At 36.1% G+C, this 23,707-nt stretch overlaps 4 protein-coding genes, 1 long non-coding RNA gene and 1 pseudogene across 6 annotated transcripts; 5 read left to right on the forward strand and 1 right to left on the reverse strand.

Moving 5' to 3' along the window:
- Window positions 1-990: 990 nt before the first annotated feature.
- Window positions 991-5,066, forward strand: LOC112728661 (DUF21 domain-containing protein At2g14520). The gene is made up of 11 exons (XM_025778892.3): window positions 991-1,497; window positions 1,864-1,940; window positions 2,025-2,108; window positions 2,459-2,572; window positions 2,710-2,796; window positions 3,090-3,229; window positions 3,316-3,403; window positions 3,779-3,852; window positions 3,951-4,075; window positions 4,188-4,453; window positions 4,547-5,066. Exons 1-11 carry the CDS (start codon window positions 1,320-1,322, stop codon window positions 4,589-4,591), a joined length of 1,278 nt encoding a protein of 425 aa, XP_025634677.1. The 5' UTR covers window positions 991-1,319; the 3' UTR covers window positions 4,592-5,066.
- Window positions 5,067-5,653: 587 nt separating this feature from the next.
- Window positions 5,654-6,840, forward strand: LOC112730691 (uncharacterized). The gene is made up of 4 exons (XR_011868965.1): window positions 5,654-5,935; window positions 6,067-6,200; window positions 6,499-6,599; window positions 6,695-6,840. It is a non-coding gene; the product is annotated as an uncharacterized lncRNA (long non-coding RNA).
- A 19-nt stretch (window positions 6,841-6,859) lies between these two features.
- Window positions 6,860-7,650, forward strand: LOC140173051 (uncharacterized; annotated as a pseudogene).
- A 1,793-nt stretch (window positions 7,651-9,443) lies between these two features.
- On the forward strand, window positions 9,444-11,125 carry LOC112728662 (uncharacterized). The gene has a single exon (XM_025778893.3). It carries the CDS (start codon window positions 9,885-9,887, stop codon window positions 10,824-10,826), a length of 942 nt encoding a protein of 313 aa, XP_025634678.1. The 5' UTR covers window positions 9,444-9,884; the 3' UTR covers window positions 10,827-11,125.
- Window positions 11,126-11,786: 661 nt separating this feature from the next.
- LOC112728666 (LL-diaminopimelate aminotransferase, chloroplastic) lies at window positions 11,787-16,920 on the forward strand. Its single transcript, XM_025778898.2, has 10 exons — window positions 11,787-12,078; window positions 12,218-12,291; window positions 12,779-12,846; window positions 13,630-13,746; window positions 13,865-13,927; window positions 14,675-14,779; window positions 15,029-15,079; window positions 15,343-15,663; window positions 16,068-16,274; window positions 16,485-16,920. Exons 1-10 carry the CDS (start codon window positions 11,999-12,001, stop codon window positions 16,776-16,778), a joined length of 1,380 nt encoding a protein of 459 aa, XP_025634683.1. The 5' UTR covers window positions 11,787-11,998; the 3' UTR covers window positions 16,779-16,920.
- Window positions 16,921-17,141: 221 nt separating this feature from the next.
- LOC112728665 (squalene monooxygenase SE1) lies at window positions 17,142-23,340 on the reverse strand. Of its 2 annotated transcripts, XM_025778895.3 has the most exons (9): window positions 22,829-23,340; window positions 22,613-22,724; window positions 22,363-22,537; window positions 22,117-22,285; window positions 21,812-22,030; window positions 21,463-21,738; window positions 21,103-21,381; window positions 19,749-20,999; window positions 17,142-19,291 (listed from the first exon to the last, which is right to left on the reverse strand). In XM_025778895.3, the coding sequence occupies exons 1-8, from the start codon at window positions 23,084-23,086 to the stop codon at window positions 20,886-20,888; spliced, it is 1,602 nt and encodes a 533-aa protein (XP_025634680.1). In that variant the 5' UTR covers window positions 23,087-23,340; the 3' UTR covers window positions 17,142-19,291; window positions 19,749-20,885. The 2 variants fall into 2 exon arrangements, with proteins under 2 accessions (XP_025634680.1, XP_072066341.1); XM_072210240.1 differs by lacking the exons at window positions 21,103-21,381; window positions 21,463-21,738; window positions 21,812-22,030; ... (2 more) ...; window positions 22,613-22,724; window positions 22,829-23,340.
- Between the last annotated feature and the right edge of the window lie 367 nt (window positions 23,341-23,707).

A 23,707-nucleotide genomic window follows, 5' to 3' on the forward strand; every position in this document is an offset into this window, starting at 1 on the left:
ATTTAAAAAAAATTATAACTAAGCATATACAATAAAATAAACAAAAGGCACAAACAAGCTGGATTAACTAATCAAAGTTAAAGCTAGGAGCTAAGCAGAGTAAAAGCAGCTTTTTGCAATAGGTATCACTCAAGAGATCTTATAATCTATCATCACAAGAGAAATTAATTAGTTACGCTCCAGTGCTCCACTTCTGATATAAGCAAGACAAACATTCATAATCATAACAGATGTCATATTCTGGAAAGCCTATCAGGCTAAAATGTCTTATTAAAAAGAGTTTTAGCTGCCATAAACCTTGAACTCTTAGTTGTTAATATGATAATGATAACCATATTAATTAGTGATTTTGTGATAGGAGCAAGGAGGAGACGGGGGTCCATTAATTATTTGTTATTAGTGTAAATACTAAATAGCCACATGGTTATCCGTTGATTCTGAGCAAAAAGGTGTTCGTGTGGGTCGGTAAAAGGATCGCTGAAATGGAGATTTGGCAACGCTGTCTTTGTAACAACACGTCACTACCCAACTGTCGCCTCCACTCTTCTTCCCCCCATTCTAATAATATAATCGGTATTATTAGCTAACTAAATACAACTAAATTAATTCAAATCTAATAAAAATCATTTCCACAAATTTTTGTTGAAGAAAAAAAAATACATAAAAACAAAAACAAAAAATAGATTAAATTTACTTACAGAACAAATAACAATAAAACAATCAAAATAATTTTTTTTAGAAAAATAAGAAAGAAAAATATTACCAAATCGACAGAAATTGGTTTGACAATGTTCAAATGGCCAAAAAGTGAAAAAGGAAATTATACTATTATAAGGAAAATAATAAAAGAGCTATTACAGTTTTTAAATAATTTAACAACGATTAATCTTTCCATATATATATTTTTAAAAAATATTATACATACATACAAATAATTAATTTAAGGGACTTAATTTTGCGATATAATTGATATTTTGTGACAACGGAAGCAAATTATTTCCACCGCAATGGAGTACCGACTCTCACCTAAAATTAACTTTTCGACAAGCAATATACTGTTACCGTGACATAATAAAAAAAAAACAATAAATAAAAAGGTTGAATATAAGGAGGAATGAATAAATAGGGGATGATGGGAATCGAGTAGAGCCACAAGTGGATCGGAGAGGGAGAAGCAACAATGGAGGTGGCGGAGCTCTGGTGGTTGCTCTGCTTTCTCTGACTACTACTGTCTCTCTGTACTCTGCTGCTCTTAATTGAAATACACAACCAACCAAACTACCAATAGCGTACAGCGATAATAGGAATAGCACAAGAGAATGGCGGTGGAGTATACCTGCTGCGAATCAAAGTTCTTCATCAACATAGCGGTCATCGTGCTGCTCGTCTTGTTCGCGGGCTTGATGTCGGGCCTCACCTTGGGCCTCATGTCTCTCAGCCTCGTCGATCTCGAGGTCCTTGCCAAATCTGGCACTCCTCAGGATCGTATCCACGCAGGTACCTCTCTCTCTCTCTCTCTGATTTCAACGATTACGTGCAAACTAAACTTGCTTAGCTTTTCTATTTACATACTTAGCTTTTTGTTATGTATCGGTATTCGTATTCATATTCTTCCCCGGTAAAAAATTGATTGATTATAGCTAGCTATATGTAGCACTGATGGTTCATGGTTCATCTAATTGGTTGGATAAACCGGGAACAAGATGAAACAAGTTAAGTGCAATTCGTGATCTGTAGTTTAGTTCTGGAATTATCCATTATTTTAGAGCTGTAAATAGGGGAAGAAAACGCGAGGGTTGTTTAGTTCAGATTTGTTAATTATATATTCTCTTACTTTATGAATTCCTTTTGTTGTCACTGCAGAGAAGATATTGCCGGTTGTCAAAAATCAACATTTGTTGCTCTGTACTTTGCTGATTTGCAATGCTGCAGCCATGGAGGTACAACTCAAAATATTCCCGAATGGTTTTAATACTTTAAAGACAAAATTGATTCTGATTTTTTTTTTTAATATGTTTTTCCAGGCGCTTCCTATTTTTCTTGATAGTCTTGTTACTGCATGGGGTGCTATCCTGATTTCGGTGACGTTAATTCTTCTGTTTGGTGAGGTGAGAAACTCATGTATGCCTTTATTTGTGTTAAATAAATACACACACATGACATGTTTTAAAAAGACTGTTTCATCCTCCACCTTGTAGCTCAGGAACTATAATAAAGTTATGGAGGATGTGGTAAATTTCTCTTCCTCACGAGTTATTCATCATTCAAATCTTTTTTTTTTTTTTAATTTTCAATCATGAGATAGAGTTAACGTTTGTAAATCTGACTTTCTACATTTTCAATCTTTGTTCTTCACTGAATCCTGCTCAATGTTGATTATAAATTATGTATATGCTAGCCTTGATATGCTTTGCATTGCATGTAAAAGTGCTCTGACATATGTCTTACTTGTGTGAAGATTATACCCCAATCTGTTTGTTCTCGGTATGGTTTAGCGATTGGCGCAACGGTGGCTCCCTTTGTCCGTGTGCTTGTATGGATCTGTTATCCAATTGCTTTTCCAATTAGCAAGGTGACATAAATTGAGCAAACTTTGAATTTATATATGAATGCTTCATTTCTGTAAGCAGGGGCCAAATTGAATTTTATGTCCTCATACCGATATTCTGTTCATCCTTGGCTTTTTGGTGCATTTATATGGTTTTTCAGTTGTTGGACTTTTTGCTGGGCCATCGAAATGAAGCCCTTTTCCGCAGAGCCGAGTTAAAAACACTCGTAAATTTGCATGGTAATGAGGTCTGTATCAGAGCTATATGTTGTTTTTTATTAATATAACGACATCCATCTCTATTGTATAGTCTTTTTATCAATTTGTTATAAAATTGCACAAAGTAGGTATCCCGCACTCATCCTGTTCTTTCATATGTATGCTGCACATATATCTACCTTCTTATATTTAATTTAATTTTCCTGGATTGTTAATAGGGACAATCTTATATACTTACTCTTCTGGTTATGTGGGAGTCCTTTGCTCCAAATATTCATGTTTCCACTTGTTTTTGTTGCTGTTCATTATTGGATTGCATTAGGCTGGAAAAGGTGGGGAACTAACACATGATGAAACAACAATCATTGCTGGGGCACTTGAACTCAGTGAGAAGACCGCTAGCGATGCGATGACTCCTATATCTGACACATTTGCCATTGATATTAATTCCAAACTTGATAGGTAAGTTGTATTAAAAATTTAGATAGTGTAGTTTTTAATTTAGTACATATTTTATTCATCTAATTTAACACCAATTATTTGAGCAGGGAGCTGATGAACCTAATATTGGAGAGGGGGCACAGCAGAGTCCCGGTCTATTATGAGCAGCCTACAAATATTATTGGACTTATACTGGTACCGATTTTCCTTCGTTATTATTCACCTTTACCATTTAACATTCTTGGAGTCATATTGAGTTCTATAAACTCTTGAATAAGTTTCATCATAGTTTTAAGTTACTTCCTGATAATGGAACTATATGTGAAAGTTCTACTTTAGGCTCTAGATGATAATGCCTTCCTTCGGCAAACTATTTGACCGGATAACATATAGTCCTATAGCAGGTTTTCCCCTTGTTAGGCCTCAAAAATTTTATCGATTCGTTTATAGGCATAAGTGGCAGTTAGAGGCAGTGTTATGTCTGCTTGAGCACCAATGATGCGTCAACTGTATGCAATGCCTTGTTTCGGTCTCCATTTTGTTTTCTAAATATTTTCTGCTTAATTTTAGGTCAAGAATTTATTGACAATGGATCCAGAAGAGGAAGCATCTGTGAAGAGTGTAACCATACGCAGGATTCCAAGGTATCTTATATATTTCTTGTAGGTTTTATGGGGATAGGCACATTGGTTCCATATTCTTTAACCGAAAATTGATATTCAGAAATTACCTACATTCACAGGGTTCCAGAAAGTATGCCCCTCTATGATATATTGAATGAGTTCCAGAAGGGCCATAGCCACATGGCTGTTGTTGTAAGACGGTGTGACAAGACAAATCAACCATCTTCCCAAAACTCTGGCAATGGTAAGAACAGGCTGTAACTTGTAATCAATATGTTTCCTTGCCAAAATTTTGTTAACTTTCTCTCATAATAACTGAATGCTACACTGCTACGTATCTCATGTGTGTGAAATAGAGTCAGTGAAGGATGTGAAGGTGGATATTGATGGTGAAAAACCCCCACACGAGAAAAAGGTGAAACCCAAGATGCCACTCCATAAGTGGAAAAGCTTTCCAAATACAAACAAGTCGATTAAGGGATCTCGGAGCAAAAAATGGACAAAAAATATGTACTCGGATATTCTGGAGATAGATAATGGAAGTCCACTTCCAAAACTCCCCGAAGAAGAAGAAGCTGTTGGAGTAATTACGATGGAAGATGTTATTGAAGAACTACTACAGGTAAACTCTTGACATCTAGTCGAAGACGAGCTTTATTTACTCAAATCAAAATCTAGTAGGAATCTGTTGCTGACATTAATTTTTGTTTTGTAGGAGGAGATCTTCGATGAGACAGATCATCATTTTGAATTCTCATGACGATGGCTTTCACCAATTGTAGTTTAGTATCAGTGTTCATGTATTTATAATTTGTTGTTAATTAGGTACTGCGGTTTAGAGTGAAAATGCTGCTGTTAGCAATGTGAGTATATATGTAATATGGAAGTTCAAGATGTTATCGCTTTATCAAATGTAGGGACAAGAAGATATCGATGCTTTCAAACTTTTCTGTTACGAGATATACATCAATATCAATATATGTACATGTGTTGCAAGGAAAAAATGGGGCATGCCAGCAAATCACGTTTTGTTCTGAATTATTGACAGCTACTTATACTGATTGCAGATGTATTGAGTAATCATTATGGATAACCAGTTACCTATTTGAGACGTTATGTGCTTAAGCTGAAAAGATGATCATATGTTTACTGCATGATGATTCATCTCACAACGAGGATGCATGTGTCAATGCTTTTTCTTCTTACGTATTCAACTAAACAAAACATTTTGCCCACGGTCGTGTTTGTTTAGCTTTTTTTCCCATTTCATTTTCGAGCCTGTCATATCACAGCTTCTACTGCACATGATACAACATTTTAAGACGCGCCATGAATCAAATTTACCAACTTGTCTTTGAATTCGCAGTTAGTAAATTTATCATTTACATGTTGGGCTCAGAAACACGCTTTGTATGGTACAAAACGTATTCATACAAAGCATAGTCTTCAGATCATCCAACTTCAATGTTACAGGGCTTATAGCTAGGGTACATTAGTTATTAGTGATGATGTTTTTTCACTTTCTCTATTTTCTTATGCTTGGAGAGTTGGAACTCTGTTTGGTGGGTCATACCCTTCTTATTCTCCTTATCAGAGCTGTTAGAACTTAGAAGTTAGAACTTAGAAATGAGATTTTTTGGGTTCGTCTAAAATTAGCTCAACTCCTTTGCGTTTATCTAATGCACCGTACAATTTAAAACATTAGATTAGATTGATAGTAAATCTAATGGTTTATATTTAATCTATAAATAATTTATTAAAATTTACAAATAACTTATTAAAATTTATACTAAAAGACATCAAGTTTTAATATTTTAAATTTGTCCCAACAATAAAATCTAAATTTGCTATCCCTCGTTTCAGCTCGTGAAAGAACTTCCCAAAAAAAACCTATCATCACGGTCATGGAAGACCACCGTCATAGAAGACAGCCGCTTCTTCCTCTTCCCTCTTCCGCACCAGGTGCCTCCATGAAGCTACTCGATTTCTCGATTTCATCCAAATTCTTGCGATTATGTTTTGCCAGAAACTTTGTCGTTGAAGGCCACGCCTCCTTCTGTGCCGGCGACAGAAGGGGATGATTTGGTGACCCCTCAGTCCATAGGTTAGAAAGTTGCAACCTTTTTGGTTTCTTTCGTGGGAAGTGAATGGTTCTTTTGCATGCATGTGACTATTGGATAATGAATCTTTGGTAGAATTTGGAGTGAGTTTTGTGTTGAATTTTGTTAATTTTAGGTGAGGATGCGGTGGATGGAGAAAAATCAAGTGCTGCGGCGGCTGCTGCTGCGGGCCGAATGAAGAAGCTGTCAGTGAAATCGAAATCAGGACCTAAGACAGCATGGCGGAAGCTCCTTTCTCAGTGTTCTCAGGTTTGGTTCTTCGCTGTGAATTAGGTGTGCAAATTTTTCTACGTCTTTTTTTTGTCTCTTGGAGTACTTGAATGGTTTTTGCATTATGGAATTGGAATGCATGGTTAAAGTTGATCTATTGGAGTGATTTTAACGGATATTGAACTGCTTTGTCTTGAAATTTTGCACTTGACCTGCAAATTTGAATGATTGGTTGATTTTGCAAGATACTTTCTGCATTATGGGAACTGATGACTGAAGTTTCAAAAAATGCTTCTAATGCTGTATATTATGACTTCAGCATATTCTTGCTTTTCAGATGATCAACCTGTTACAAGCAATTATGAAAACTCCTCATTGTATGTGTTGGAATGGTTATTACGAAGAATTGGACTTCCAGACAAGATTATAGTGAAGGATGTAAGAACATTATGTGTAAATCGTGATTTTAACTTTTAAGTTAATCAAATTTGGCTTTTATTAGATTCATTTTTTACTTTTTGCTGAACTTGTAGGATGGTGCTTTTGTTGATTCATGAACTATGGTTGTGGACAATGCCAATTATGGGTGAGGGATTCTTTAATATTTCAGTTTATGTTTGTTGTGCTGCTAGCTGATGTAAATATAGGTTTAGGAACTAATAGATGTATTGGGTATATATTTTGTTGTGCTCACGCAAATGAAAATATATATTTTTGTCATTGTAAAATACCTCACTAGGTGGTGGATATATCACCATTTTGTTTGTGCAGTTAGCAGGTGTGCCTTGCAAAATATTCTCCAAGACTATTGCATTGGGTGGTCACTCAAAACTGGCTCCCTTCAAATTCTGTCATTGAGAAAAACCCGGCTTTCTTCAACACTAGAGACATTGTCATCTTAAAGATTATTTCCGGCTTTCCTATTCTTACCAAGGTGAATTACATGCATTCTTTTACTTACTTTTAGCAAAATACAAATGGTTAGTCATGGAGGAATAACTCCTCGTTGTTCGTGTGTATAGGAAAAGTTAAGGGAACAAGTTATTTTTGACACACACTTGGGTGATTGGATTGTGGCATTTGGCAACTGGGAGTTTGATCCATTGAAGCTGAGTAATCCATTCGGTCACAACATAAGTAAAGTTCACGTTTGGCAGGGATATGAAGTCAAGGTTGTGCCCTCTCAAATCCAGAGATTTGTTTCAAGGAATATGTAATGGATAAATTACTATGAAGTTTCAGATGGTGCACATTTGATTATCCATTATAGTGGTTTGTGTGAGGCTGTTTTGAGGGCACTTTTACTCGATGAATGTAATGTTTCATATAGACCTAGACTAAATAGGGACATACTTAATTTCCTCGTGTTTTTTTCTGTTTTATATTCAGAGAGAATGTCATAGATCATATGTAAATTATTTTTCAGTTTACTGAAAGCTTGAAGAATTATGCACATGATATAATAAATCACATATACATGTTATCTTCATTGACCTATTTCTTCTTCTTATTCTTTATTATTGTTTCTATGATTGACAAATTAAAACGGATCAATTTCTTAAGGTAATCACTTTGCATGAGTTAGAAGACTATCTACTACCTGAATGTGGATAAAGGTTAAAATTTCATAATATGATGCTCAATAAAGTTGGAATGTTGAGATTTGAGTGTGTACAGAATTAAACTTAACAAACAGAAACAGCAAGATCTTTGAAACAAGTTTCACATAACAGAAATAATACAAAAAGAAAGGTATCTATCTATCTATTTATATATAACAACAAATTTTCTTACATATGAGAGAAAAAGAAACAAATCAGATAGTTCAAAATTATATCCTCCAACAGCGGATGGAATTTAGCACAAGCATCTTTCTTGATTGAAAACTACTATCGTAATAAACAGCAGTCCAAGTTGGTATATTCCAGCTGTATTTGTAGTATAAGTGAAGGAATGGTTCCGAATCATGCGTTCGCAGAGTAACTTGGTATATTCAACCCAAGATGGAATGGTTTCGCTTGAACAGATTCATCAGTATATGACTTGATGCTTCCTGCAATTTATAATGACTAACGTTAATTACCCAAAAAAAATAGCATAAATTAGGTACAATTTATAATCAAATAAGCAAAACTAACCAATGACTATTGAATTTTTAAAAAGAATCACAATACTAATTTCTGAATTTACAAACACACTAAAAAAATCAAACAACAATAACAAATAAAAAATAGAACAAATACCAAATTTGAATAGAAACATAAACCCAGAAATTAAAATTATGAACAAAAATCAAACAACAATAATAAATAAAAAATAGAACAGCATGAATAGAAGCATAAACCCAGAAATTGAGATCAGAATCATAAAAACAAATACCAAATTTGAGTAGAAACATAAACCCAAAAATTGAAATTATGATTAGAAATCAAACAACAATAACAAATAAAAAGTAGAACATTATGAAAAGAGACATAAACCCAGAAATTGAAATCAGAATCATAAAAATAAATACCAAAATTTTTTAACCCTAACTCAAATTTTAAACAACCAAGTAAACTGAACAAAACCACTAATTGAATGAAATAAGAACAAAACTCAATTGAATGACTTCAACGAAACAGATTCATGCAGCAGAACATAAAAGGATAAAAAAATGAGCTAAATGAAACAAGTTCATACCTGAGGCTGAGGCTCCATTGAAACTCTTAAAGTGTAGCGATGAAGGGGGAGACGGCGCTGAGGACGGACGACCGAAAGACGCGGTGCACGATGAAGGCAGAAAGAACGACGGCACTCTGAAGCTGAAAAGGGAATTCTCAAATAAACTGGCAGTAGACTTGCATTTTGTGAAAAGGGAAGAGAAAGAGAGGCTGATGGCGGTGGGTAGGGATTGTTGTTGATGACAGTGGGTTCTAGAAAAAGGGAAGAGAACGAGAGTAGAGGGTGTGTTAGTGGGTTTAGTCACTGAGTGAAGGTAGCAAATTTAGGGTTGCTTAAATGAAATTTAAAAATATTTGTGGTAAAAATAAAAATTTAATAATTATTATTAAACTCTATTTGAGTTATATTTATAAATTATTTTTTGTGCTTGTCACAAAAGTTCAAAACACTTGAGCTTACTAAAGACAGACCTTCGAAAGGGGATGAGCGCACATGCACACAATGATTTAATGAACACAACAATCAAAAGTAATGCAGTAGATTCTGGACTTAAGGTTGAGCGGACGACAAATACAACGTTAAATAATTGTGTTGTTTGAGGACGGGCGGAAATTTTTGTAGATATTAACCAAATTTCAGTGTATCATAAAATTCAATAATTAAGTGATACACTAAAATTTATTCAGTATCTAAACATTAGTCGTTTGAGGAAGCTGCTGCTTCTTCTCCTTCTTATATTAAGGGTGAGCGGATAAAAAATACAACATTAAATAATTGTGTTGTTTGAGAGAGGAGATTCCTCATGTGTCATATTTTGTGTAAGAGTAAATTACCAATTATGACCCCGAATTTGTAAAACGCTGACAATAATAACCCTAATATTTGTTAACAACAATTACACCCCTTAAAATTTTAAAAACGTAACAAATCTACCCAACCGTTAAGAGAGTCCTTCTCCGTTAAACGGAACTTGGTGATGTGGCAGACGGAAATCCAAGGTGGCATCCTTTTAAAGCCATCTGTCCCAACAATGGAAGAAGCGTTTAGGGTTTAGGTGGCATGCCTCCGATCCAAGAAACCGACCCGATACAAGACACAACCATCGCCGACCACCAGAAGAAAACCAACAAGAAGAGGATGGCCAAGGATGCCGGTGGCGGCGGCGGCGGCTCTGCCGCGGGACCAATGAGGTACCGCGGCGTCAGGCGGAGGTCGTGGGGGCGTTATGCGGCGGAGATAAGGGACCCGCAGTCGAAGGAGCGGCGGTGGCTGGGGACGTTCGACACGGCGGAGGAAGCTGCTTGCGCCTACGACTGTGCCGCCAGAGCGATGCGAGGCGCGAAGGCGAGGATGAACTTCGTGTACCCTGATTCTCCTCCTCATCCTCATCCACACCATCACCATCATAATTTTCGTCACTCTGAACTGTTCCAAGCGTTCAACTTCCCGAAGCAGCAGTGCCACGTCAGCAAGTTAGTTCAGAGCGGCCGCCATGGCGTAACTGCTCCATTATCGACTCAGCAGCAGCACCGAAACATCACTAACAATTCTCATCATTCCCTGAACATGCTTCTATTTCGCGAGTTTCTGAATTCGAATCTATGTTTGGTTTCTTCTTCTTCTGCTGCTACTGGTGGTGTTGGTTCCAGTGGTGCTAATAATAGTCCTTATCAGTATTGCATCAAGGAAGGTGGTTCGGCTTGCTGCTTCAACGGTAACTGTTGCGGTGGTGGTTCCAACAACGGCACGACGGAGGTTATTGCTGAAGGTGTTGAGGAAGAAGATCAGTCGTTATTGGAGTTGTTCCCTAGAGAGTCTTCAGACTTTGGCCTGTTGGAAGAGATAGTTCAACGCTTCTTGCCGAAATCCAAAACCGTTCCAAACAAGAATTGCGACAGCTCTTTGAAGCTGAAACCCGAGGCCGTGGCAATTTCGTTTCCTCATCATCAACAACAACAGGGCTATGATGATAACAGCAGGATGATGAGGGGTTTTGATTAGGGTTTCGTCAATTAGGCCTAAACATGAAACGGGACAGATGGCTTTAAAAGAATTTTCGTCTGCCACATCACCAAATTCCGTTTAACGGAGGAGGACTCTCTTAACAGTTGGGTAGATTTGTTACGTTTTTAAAATTTTAAGGAGTGTAATTGTCGTTAATAAATATTAGGGTTATTATTGTCAGCGTTTTATAAATTCGGGGTCATAATTGATAATTTACTCTTTGTGTAATTATGTTAACAAGTACTTGTTTTATTTCTCTAAAGAAGTATTCAAATAACAATTCATTTACATCTGAACCGACATCACTAAACCAATTTTGGTAGGTCAAGCTAAGTAAATGTGGGTAGTTTAAATTTTATTTTATATATACAACAATCTATTAATTAAAAAACCCAATAAAAAATTTAAAAAAAAATTAGATATTAACTAATTTATTTTATTAGGAATTTAGGATAACTTATGTAAATTATGGGGCCCTCGAAAAATTAACTTTACAATAATAATATTCGCCAGTAGCATGTCTCCAAATTTACATAATGGCTTTATTATGATTCTTATATTCTTATATATTTACTTTGAAAAACTGATATTGTTTTTAATTGGTAAATGATGATACAATAAAAAAAAAAAAAGTATATACTCTAATAGAATTGATGATAAAATTGCAGGAGTTTGTCCTTCCCAATAATCCCTAGTTCTTAAGAATTAATACTAGATCATGTTTTTATGTGAATATTAATAATTATTTAGAATCGTTATATTATATTTTTTATATATAACTAAATTACTTAATAATGTTAATATTTTAAATATTATGATATTATAAAAACATTAGTTATTTTAATAAGTATGAAATTCCCACATCACGTGCTTTGCATGCTCCATGGTCGTGCTGCTAATCTCGTAAAACACCGAATCAGCAAATATTACATGACTCCAACCTTATTCAGATATAATTTTCCTTTTATTAATTAAAGTTAAACCATGTTTACTGTATTATTATTGAGATTTGAGAGAGGAAAATAATAGGGTTTACCCGTTTACCATTACAACCACTAATACTACATAGTGTTAGAGGCTTAGTGCCGCACCTTTGTTTTGTAGTTTTGGATCAACGCATATTCACTTCAGTAGTAATCTCTGCTCCTTTCTCACCTCAAGCTCCTAAAATGTCCATCACACAAAGCCTCTCCACTCCGCTCTCTTCTTCTTCCTCAACTTTCCTTGCTCCCTCCACCTTCAATCCCAGGTAATTTCCCTCCACTTCAGTGCACCCCATTTCATTTCCCTCTTCTTACCCAGAAATCGTTTTTCTCAAAAGATTTAATCAAAATTGCATCTTTGCTCTTTTTGCCCTCCAAAGTTTTGATTTTTGTTCTGGAATGCAGGAGTCAGGTGACGTTGCCCGTGAAGAGCTTGGGCGTTTGCAAATGCATTGCGGCACCACAAGAAGCTGATACCGGTACCCTGCAAACAAAGCTCCCTTTTTTTTTGGGATGATGTGAATATTATGGTTGTTCTTCTTATTGTCCCACTATGCATTAGCTATGGTCCCCTTTTGCAATTTCTTGGGTGAAAAGTTCATCACACAAGCTTCTTGGGTAGCAATTTCCGAGATTTTTAACTGCCTTGGAATGGTAGTCTTGTGCTGTTACTGTTAAAGGATCGGACACATAAACCTTTACAAGTTTTTTTTTAGCTCGTAATTTTAGACTTATGTGTGGACTATTGATATTTAAATGAAATTTAGACCGTATGTTGGATCCAAAAAGAAGAGCCTAAATTATTTGATTGTTGCTGAATTTGGATGGGTTGGCTTGTACTAGATTACTAGTGGATTGTGTTCTGGAAGGGTTATTGGTAATGTCATGGTGGTTCTTGAAAAAGAGCATGCACGTTTCTCCGTTTATATAGTATTCAAGATAACATTTTTTGTTTCTTCTTTGAAGCCTACAAGACGAAGGTCTCTCGCAATGGAAATATTGCTAAACTTCAAGCCGGGTATCTCTTTCCGGAGGTATTTGCTGCTACTTCATCTTTCTGCTAACCTTCAAGCAGTGGTAATTCATTAGTTCGTATGTACTTGAGTTCAAATGGAAATTCACTATGCATGATTTCTTCCCATGGGAAGCTTTGCACAGAAAAGATTATTTACATAAATGATTTTCATATGTTGAAGGGGACTGGAAAATTGGAAATGTATTGAGGCATTGAGCTTGATGTTCCCTATATTTCGAGATGAAAGATTGCAAATTCTTTCAGGATAAAGAACATGTCAATGATAAACTTAGGAAAGTTTTAAGTACTCTATTTATTTATTTTCTGTGACCAGTTTTCCCTTTTTAGTTTGACTATGGATAAGTCAATTTATTTCTACTTGAACAGAATTAATATTCTTTCAGAGCCATGCATGTAATGTTAACAAGGGATGCCTTTGATTAACACGTCAAATGGTTTTAAAGGAAAATATTTTGATTAATTATTTTTAAGTATCCAAATCGGAAATGAGGTGTAATATCTGACATGGTCTCACTCCTTAACAAAGCACTTCATTACTGAGATTTGTTTATCTATCACTAGAGAGGCAAAAAGGAATAAGTTGCGGAATTTGTGTCATTTTACTCAATCATTATTCATATACACTATGTAATAAATGTGAAAGTGAATATCCTTCTCTTTCTTTCAACCTTTGACATTGCTTTTTCATATGACATGCAACTACTTTTTCCCTCACTTTTCACTTCTCCTGTTTTCTTTGCTGTGCATATTTTTTTTAATTTTTTTTTTTTGAAAAAAAAAGATTGCTAGAAGAAGGAATGCACACTTGCTTAAGTACCCTGATGCCAAAGTAATAAGCCTTGGAATTGGTGATACTACTGAACCCATTCCTGATGCCATAACTTCTGCAATGTCGAAGGTAAAACTTCAATGTGAATGAAGCTTCTATATTTTTCAAGTGTAGACTTTGAGAACTAACATATGTTTTGCTCCCTCTCATGAAAACTTATTAGCATATCTCGTTTTCCATTTATCAGAGATCACATGCATTATCAACCGTAGAAGGATATAGTGGTTATGGAGCTGAACAAGGTGAAAAGGTATGTTGCATTGACATCTTCTAGAGCTTTTTTTGCTTTGCCCATTTTTCATTCTTGTATCCTTCCATAACTTACTTTACTCTTTTGTCCTAGTTTCAATTGTAAAAATAATTCATGGCAATGCTAACTGGAAAATAAGAGGTGCCCTTTTTTTATCCTTGTAGAATTTCAGGGAAGATATTTTGATATCTTTGTCTTTAGGAGCCTCCAACCACATCCTCAGTATGTTTGTCTGTTGCATAGTATATGCCTTTTCTCAACTGAAATTTTAGTGTAAAACAAATTCATGACTTGTAATAAATTTAAGTGGGTAAACTTTTCCAAGTTCTTCACTCAGGTTTTGAAAATGGATATTTAGCCTTCTTTTAATTCAGAATGAACTATGCAACATAAGCTTTAATTCAGAGTAACAAGATTAGCAGATCATGTGACATTTTTATTTCTTTTTTGTTCTGTTTTACTTATCTAAAGTTTAAAATGTTATCTTCAAAAACTTCTAGATAACATGAGTATTGTCTTTTGTGGGGAGACCCATCTTTTCAATTAATGTTAATATCTAGCCTTGGGGAGTTCAGTTAGACAGCGCAAACAGTCTCACAATTGAAAAATATAGTTACTTCATTTTTTAAATCTAATATGTTTTTTACTTCATTTTTTAATTCTAGTATGTTTTTTCTTTGTTGCTAACTATTTTCCACATCAAAATTTATGATGCTTGGGAACTGAGGCCATCTCTAATCTATGCAGCCATTAAGAAGTGCAATTGCTTCAACATTTTACCGTGATCTTGGCATTGAAGATGATGATATATTTGTGTCGGATGGAGCAAAGTGTGATATATCTCGCCTTCAGGTTTGTTTTATTTCCTTCCCCCCAAATCCAAAACATAATCTCTCCAACTTAAAATCGCATTTTATGCCATGTCTTTTGCCTTGACCACTTACTCTGATTGGGTTTGAAAATTCTTCCTTCAGAGAATGGCACAGGGCCACAGGGGTTAGGGGTGGCATGCTAATTAGCATCTGAAGTTTTCTGCAAAGCAATCAATGAGCTCTTCCTTAATCTAACTAATTTATTTCTTGTACTTTAATTCTGTGGCAGATTGTCTTTGGGTCAAAAATTAAAATGGCTGTGCAAGACCCATCATACCCGGTATGTATATCTTATTCTTTTCAATATGGTTTTCTCTATACATTTATGCTTCAATATACCAAAACTGTTGACATTTATCTTGATTGTTGCAATTATGGCACTTAAGATTATCTATCTAGAAATACTAATAAAGATTTGTAAAATATATAGTTTTTTAATATTTTTGCTGGAACTGGAAAAAATCAACCTGGGTTTTCCTGTTCAAGTGACTGACCTTTGTAGCTAATTCTCTGTAAATAATGCCACTTTTAATTAATATGCAGGCCTATGTAGACTCGAGTGTAATTATGGGCCAGACTGGCTACTACCAGAAGGATGTTGAGAAGTTTGCAAACATCGAATACATGCGATGTAACCCAGAAAATGGTTTTTTCCCTGATTTGTCTTCTATTTCTCGACCAGATATCATCTTTTTCTGCTCGCCAAACAACCCTACTGGTGCTGCGGCAACAAGAGAGCAATTGACCCAACTTGTTAAGTTTGCTAAGGACAATGGGTCTATAATAATCTATGATTCAGCATATGCAATGTACATCTCTGGTGACAACCCACGCTCGATCTTTGAAATTCCCGGAGCCAAAGAGGTCAGTCTGTATTATGATTTGATGTTTAAAAATCTGTCCTTATCTTCATTCATAACTGCAATTATGATACTTAAGAGTGCATGGCTTATAATAAAATGCAGATAATGTCAATTATTTGGAAACAAGTTCCATGCCTTTTGCATTTGGTTATTGTAATAGGTGTTCCCTTCCTTGAAAGTCTCTTGTTTCTTGCATGACTCATGAGAAGTTGTAGCTTGGATCTAATGAATATTTTGTCTGAACAAAGTTATATCAGGAAAGTTGTTCAACATTAGTATAACATTTTGTTAAAAGTTGCCAAAAGTTTGCAATTCAACTATGAAACTGCTTTTTACATTTGACGAATACCGTTGATTTCTGTTGGATATCTGTGTATATGACTGAGTGGTTATGGCAAATTGCAGGTTGCCCTTGAGGTTTCATCATTTAGCAAGTATGCCGGGTTCACTGGAGTTCGACTGGGTTGGACTGTGATTCCGAAGCAGTTGTTGTTTTCTGATGGATTTCCTGTTGCCAAGGACTTCAATCGTATTGTATGTACTTGCTTCAATGGTGCATCAAATATTTCCCAGGCTGGTGGTCTGGCTTGCCTTTCACCAGATGGCCTTAAGGTCAGTTATTTAGTTTATTAGTTGTTTAACTAATCCATTCAATACACCATGGAAGGTATCCTCTCTTGCTCTGCCCTTTCTCCTTCCACACCCTAGAAAAAGGGTCCAAGAATTTATCATCCGAGAGTTTGTCGTCACTCATGCACGATTACATGCTTTCTTAATCATTTAGAAAAAGCTACATAAGTGACTTGCTGCGTTTGAATGCAGGCTATGCAAGACGTTATTGGATTCTACAAAGAGAACACTAACATAATAGTTGAAACATTCGATTCGCTTGGATTCAAAGTATATGGGGGGAAAGATGCCCCGTATGTGTGGGTTCATTTTCCCGGCAGAAACTCATGGGATGTATTCGCCGAGATTCTTGAGAAGACTCATGTTGTTACAACTCCTGGAAGTGGTTTTGGACCTGGTGGCGAAGGTTTTGTCAGGGTTAGTGCTTTTGGTCACAGGGAAAATGTTTTGGAGGCATGTAGAAGATTCAAGGAGCTATACAAATGAATTTAGAATAATGCTGATCTAGCTCTATTGGACTGGAGAGGCTGTTTCTTTTTACCAATAAATACCATTGGTTTCCTTGGAATTTTAGATTATGATGTTAAGACAGTTGTTATCAATTAGAGACATCTTATCTTGTGGCCTATTTGCCGTTTCATCATCACCTTATGGTCCTGGAGCCTGAGGCAGCACATGTTTAAGTAGATAATGTAAAAGGGTCATGTTTGTATAAAATAAATGTCAAAATCAAGCTATAACCTAAGCCCAAAATGGCTGGGCAAACGTTGCCCCTAAGTGGATAATCCACGGCCAAAATACCTTAGAAATCCAAAAAAATTCGAAGTGAAAAATAAAAGACAAGGAAAATGTATAAAAGCGAGCAAATTTCTTCTTCATTTTATTCTACTCTGTTTTTCTTACTCTTTCTACAACCAAGCCTCTCTAGATTTTGATTACAAACCTGCCAATGCTCCAAAGAAAAAAAAAACGTCGTTTCTGTTACACCAGTTGATCGGTGATACGTCTATCTTACATGACCTGAATATTAAGCAGGTCCTAAACATAAGGCTCCCTAGAAGCTAATATGCTAGCTCTTTGATGAACTGCACAGTAAAAATTAGACAACTAAAACTGTTATATGCTATTGATCATCTTGATCATGTCTGCTTTGCAAGTTGTCTTGTAATGTCCGGTTTGATTACACCGACTACAATGCACTGTATGCTTCTCACGGTTAAGGACCTCCACACACATTCGTTTCTTTTCAGGGCGGCCTGGTGGTCTCCTGAATTTTGGTGGTCTTACAACGATGATATCATCTTCCATGGCAGACTCTTCTGTTTTTCTCCATTCAAGCTTTCCTGGAAGAGGTTGTATTTCCTTGGAATATGTTTCTCTGTAACTTGTAACAGTGAAGCACTTCATGGTAAATGAATAGACATCCTTTCGACATGAGACAAGGGCAGCAACTGCATGGGAGCATGGGATCCCATATAGCTGCCAATCACGGCAGGAACAGCTATGGCTACCAATATTTACAATGTCTGATCGATCAGTGGAAAGAACTTCAAACTCTACTTCATCTGATCTAAGGACTTGATATGTAGGTGCCTGACTAACAGCTTCAGAGATTCGCCTCTCAGCTGATGGGGCAAGTACAGAACACCATGAAGTGCTTATCGATCGCCTCTCATCAAACTCACTCTTAAGCTTGCTATGAATCCTCTCAATCACCTGGATGATTGGTAACTCTCTGGTTTCAAGAATCCATCTGTTGAACTCCTCAATATTAGAGGATAGATGGCCATATCGAGTCCCTTCAGAATACACAAGGGCCCATTGGGAGGGATGAAATTGCTGTAACCATTTAGCAGCTTCGGGAGAGATCTCCTCTATGTCGGCCATTTTTTCTTTGAACGAAGCAGTTGTGGTGGCATATGCAGACTGCAACAGAAGGTGGACAAGCCTAGAATTCTTGAACACCTTGCCAATGCTTTCGCTTAAGTGACGCAAGCAGAATGCATGAGACGAGTTTGGAAACTTCCTTCTCACTGCATCCACAATACCTTTTTGCCCATCTGACAAAAATATAATCTTTGGTATGCTTCCATTATTTAACTCAAGTGCCTTATGCAACTCAGACAGGAACCATGTCCAGCTGTCATCATTTTCAACATCGACAACACCAAATGCTAGTGGAAACAAACCTCCATCAGCATCAAAAGAAGTCGCCGAAAGCAATGTGCTAAGGTATTTACTCTTCAGCTGGATTCCACCAAATCCAACAATAGGCAAACAACCATTAAGGAAACCATGGATTGATGCATGAAAGGAAACAAAAAGCCTCTGAAAGCGGTTATCTGGACCAGTGGTAAACACCTCTGCAACACTTCCAGGGTTTGTTTTCTTTATCTGTTCACAATATGAAGGGAGCAGGCAATACCCTTCTTCAGAAGAACCATAGATTGCCGCAAGTCCCCGCTCCTTAGCACGCCAAGCTTGCTTATATGGTATAGTTATCCCATATTGTTTCTGGATATCGTGTAAGATATCTTTCGGCTTATAATTAATGTTTTCTCGCAACCTTTCTTCTATAAAACCCACAATCCAATCAACAGAAGCCTGGTGGTGGCCATTGTGAGCATTTCTCCCACATGTATGGGTTCCTTCGAGACTTCGTATAGTAAATGTTGGGGAATTAGGTAGCTTGACAGCACGGATTCGCCATGGACAGCCATCTGAGGCACACTTAGCAAAGTAGCGAATCAGGTCACTTTTGATAATACGAAGCTCAAAATGCTGTGCAATAGCAGCTTCTTTAATTGCATTCCGGAATGCCTTCACATCAGGGAATTCTTGACCAACAACAAAAGTGTGGTCTTCCATTAGTTCCATGATGTCAAGGTTTTGGGTCTAAACTCCTATAAGGTAAAGATCAACCCCTCAAACCTGCAATAAGCTAATAACAACACCATTTTCTCTGCTATATGTGTAAAAGTGCTTCTTCGCTAAACAAACTGTAGTAATCCAACAAAAAATAGAAATAGCACAGCTAATCAATACGTAATGTTATAATTGAATTCAACAATGAATATGCATGGCAAGGATGTTAATATAAAGCAATGTTAGTCTGTTACTAAAATTACTATTATGTGTCCTGAACCCAAGAATAGAAACAATTTTGAAGTTTATCTGAGTAGAAAATGCTTTGTTGCAGCAGCTTATAAACAAAATATAATCAATAAAAGGTGTTAAGACGAGTATCACACAAGTTTACAACATGAAACAGCTGAAGCCAATTGTCAGGAAAGAAGGAAGGATTGAAAAAAAAATTCAATTTTGTCTTCAACCAAGTTCAAAAAAAAGGGTTAGAAGTCTAAATAGGAACATTAGAACGAGGTGAAAGAAAATCAAGATATGAAGCTCGGGTTCGTGAAAACGACAAGGGGACAAAAAAGGGAGTAGCTTGGTTACCTGAAGAAGTGGAGAAGAGAGTGATGAGAGTCACTCGAAGATCGATTGGCGTGTCATCCTGTGAGTGAAAAGAGACAAAGAGAGAAGATGGTGGGAACTGGGAAGTGGAGGTGAACACTGAACTGAACAGCTTTGGTATTGTGAACAAAGGTTAGGGTTGATTGGGTCACTTTGAGGTCTTTTGCGTCATTTTAAAAGTAGGGGTATTTTTGACATATCAGTTCCAACTTCCAACCACTCCTACTCCTACAACGTCTTCCTCCAAAATAAATGTCATAATAAATTAATAAAATGACTTTAATCAAGGTGTTAAGATATTTTTTTTATTATAATTCATTTTTAGGTGACAGTTTTTTATTATTATTTTTAAAACAGCAAAATTCTCTCTACTAAATTTTTGACTAAATACTTAGACTTTATTAGTATTTTGATTAGATATAAAAAAATCAGTTATCAAATTAGATATTCATATAAAATATATATTAAAAATAAATTAATTTAGTATATTCTTTTTGTGACCGAATGATTTAATATGTGCATATAATATTTTCGTTTACCTATATATCATTAATTGCTCGAACGTATACATTTGATGGTTAGCATAAAATTTCTAATTACTTGCGATAAAAATATTATTTATAAATTAAAATCAGTCACAAAAATTAACTATTATGTATTTATATATAAATATAAATATATGTATTATTTAACTCATTTTTAATATATAATTTATATTAATAGTTGATTTTAATATATATGTAGTATGGTTGTACTTGTGAATAACAATTCTAAATATTGCATGAATATTGAATAACCAATATCCTAGCTTATATGATTCGCAATGAATGAATACTATCTACATCCTATTTTGTGGCCATTATGATTTATGAGCGCTTCAATTGTGACACTAATGACGTCCATTTAATTCTGAATACCATACTAGCAGCCAAAAGCCGTGGACTTACTATCAATTTTACAAGTCTGATGCTTGTAAACTTGGTTTTGGTTTGGCCTTTTGGAATTCCAAAAACGTTTAATATTATGTAGTACAATATTATTCTTTTTAGCAGTATTGGACTACCACATGCCTAAAGAATGTGGGAACTGATTTCTATCTATTTCAAGATATGTGTGTATTCAATGATGGGAATGAATAGGAGGGGTTCTGTAATATGCCGGCACAGTTGCAGGGAAGAACATTTGTCTCACTCCTTCGGCCTTGATAATGGGGAAAATGATGCCTGATGCACCCTGTAAGAAAAAGAGAATTTATTGATTTTGACTATGATTTAGTTTAGTAATGGAACGACAACTGATGAGTAAAAAACAATAAATTCTAAGAAAAAATGCTTACTGAAATCAGTCTAGCTCCGATCCAAATCCGATTGGGAGAAGGAAATGGTATGAGCAGGCGGCCGACACCATATATAGCAACAGCAAAGAAATGAGCAACGAGGCTGAGCGGCCGCGGATTTAGGCCGGATAGTAGAGCTATTGGTCCATTTGAGAAAACACCTCCAAGGCTCAGATAATCAAAACATGCCTGGCGCATTTCTTTCCTAGCAGGATCAGGTGATGCACAAAACACCTTGTATAATGCACCAGCTAAAGTGTTTATTGTAGATGCCACTGGCTGCAATTACAATCATGATTTGCACTAAGACATGTAAGAATGCTCAATACATTGATCTCAAACTAATGATTACTTACTTACCTTGCGCAAGGTGTAGAAAGATTCAAGATAGTTGCAAAGAGAAGAAGCATCATGGAGATCATGCAGAGGCTTAAGCAGATCCCTTAGCACAACAATGTCAGACAAGGCCACGGTCATTCCTCCTCCGGTTAAAGGGTGGCGCATGTTGAAGGCATCTCCCATCAGAAGCGCGCCGGGAGTGGGGTAAGGCCAAGCAGGCATGCTTCTATTTGGCATTGTTCTTATGTTACCCTTATCAACTGCTGCTATAAAAGAATTATACAACTCTCCAGGAACCTGAAACATCAAACTTTCCTAAATTATTTAGACACAAAAGGTTACATCATACAAGGTACTCTCATATTGGTACCTGAGGAGCTACCACAGTTTTCAAATAATGAGCCATATCACCATTACCAACAGAAGGTAATTTTTGGCCAGGCACATCAACCAAACATCGAATCTCGGTGCTGCTGATTGGATAAAACAGAATTGGTGAAGGATCACCCAAGATAACATGTCCATGATTTGCATATGGCAGGTTACAATTCTCTAAGACAAGGCCTACAAAATGAGAAGGTACTTCAACCTGCAGAAACAATCGCATCTCTTAATCAACAATGCTGAATAATTACTCTAATGGAGTTGAAAATGAATCCAGTATCTTTCCTTTACCTGGGGATTGCAAAGAGAACGCCTCAAATTGGAAAAGCATCCATCACATACTATGGTCAGGGGAGCCTTTGCTATGAACTCTTGTCCACTCTTGGTTTTGTAGTGCACACCTTTGATGGTTCCATTTTCTTCAAGTAGAGATGTGACAGTTCCTTGCTCCAATTTTACACTGCACAAAATTGGGATTGAATTTTAGAGACAGTTGAGTTCATATATCAAAATGAAAGGATGATGAAGGGTGTGTACTTTGGAAGAGAAGAAGCCTTTTCTCGCATTCTCTGAATGAAGCGGCCGTTGTGAAAGCTTCTACCAGAAACATCACTGTCAAAATTTTCCAAGGGATAAGACAGCCTGGTGTTCTTTCCATCCTTGTAAAGAGCATAGCCAAACACTTTCTGAGCATCAATCTGGTCTACACAATCTGCAAGAATTCAAGAATCCATTTATTTAGAGTTTCAAGATATGATTTTGATCAATCTTAGATTTCCTTGCTTACCCTGAAGACCCAATTCAAGTAACTTGAGATATCCCCCAGGCTGAAGCAATTCACCAACAATTCTGTCAGGTTCATTCAAGTCTCTTTCAATCACATGCACTTGCCTTCCATCCTATGATTACCTCAAAATGAAATCACTCATCATTCTAATAGGCTTCTCTAAAACATCTTCTTTGTCTCTCATACAAACTTGGGTATAAAGAAAAAGCTACATACCTTTCCAAGCGTGTAAGCAAGAGCTGCACCGGCAACTCCGGCGCCGACAATGATAACATCTCTGCTTTCTTCAGCCTCTTGAGTGTATGCTCCTCCATCTTGTGATGCCTCTGCTGCAGACCCTCCTTTAAACTTAACATATATTGATGAACTTGAACCTGTGATCTTCCTCTTCTCTGAAAAACTGTAGACCGAAAACAAAAACACCAAAGTGCTAACCAAGATCCCTCCCACTCCCACAATATACTGATATTCCATTGTTGATTTGTTCAAAGTCTTGTTATGAATGTGTTGCTTTTATAGGGGGCAGTTGGTTGTAGTTTTCAATACTTAACTAGTAAGTATAATTCATTATTTTCAGTTATTTGTTTGCTTTTCTCTTAATTTGGATATCAAATTTTTCCTTGAGAGTCAAGAAAATGGATTATTCATTTACGTATATAACTACCCCTCCTATTACGTTTGTCCTTCTAATATTTATTTGCTTATGATGGAATAACAAAATAATGTGTAAGACAATTGAATTGTTCCAATAGGCATAGTACAAACCATACAGTAAAATGTGAGATTGATTATCGATTCTATAACTGTCCTTACAGTGGCGGAACTTGAAGCAAAATTTTGGGGCAGATAGAAAATAATTATCAACATGTTTTTGATTTGGATCCCATTTAAGATAAACTCATTTAATCTCATCTCTCTAGTTCGGGTGATATTGCCAAATTTAAAGCCGTTTTTCAAGATCTCGTTCTAAAAAGTTAAGATTAAAGTCATCAGATGTAACTTTTTGAACTTTTGAAAGGTTATATCTCACTTTCTTCGTTATTCATTAAAGTAGAAGAACTATCTACAGGTGTTGATATTGTAAAAGTTATATGT

The sequence above is a fragment of the Arachis hypogaea genome, chromosome 12 (assembly GCF_003086295.3).
Source record: "Arachis hypogaea cultivar Tifrunner chromosome 12, arahy.Tifrunner.gnm2.J5K5, whole genome shotgun sequence".
Classification (NCBI taxonomy): domain Eukaryota; kingdom Viridiplantae; phylum Streptophyta; class Magnoliopsida; order Fabales; family Fabaceae; genus Arachis; species Arachis hypogaea.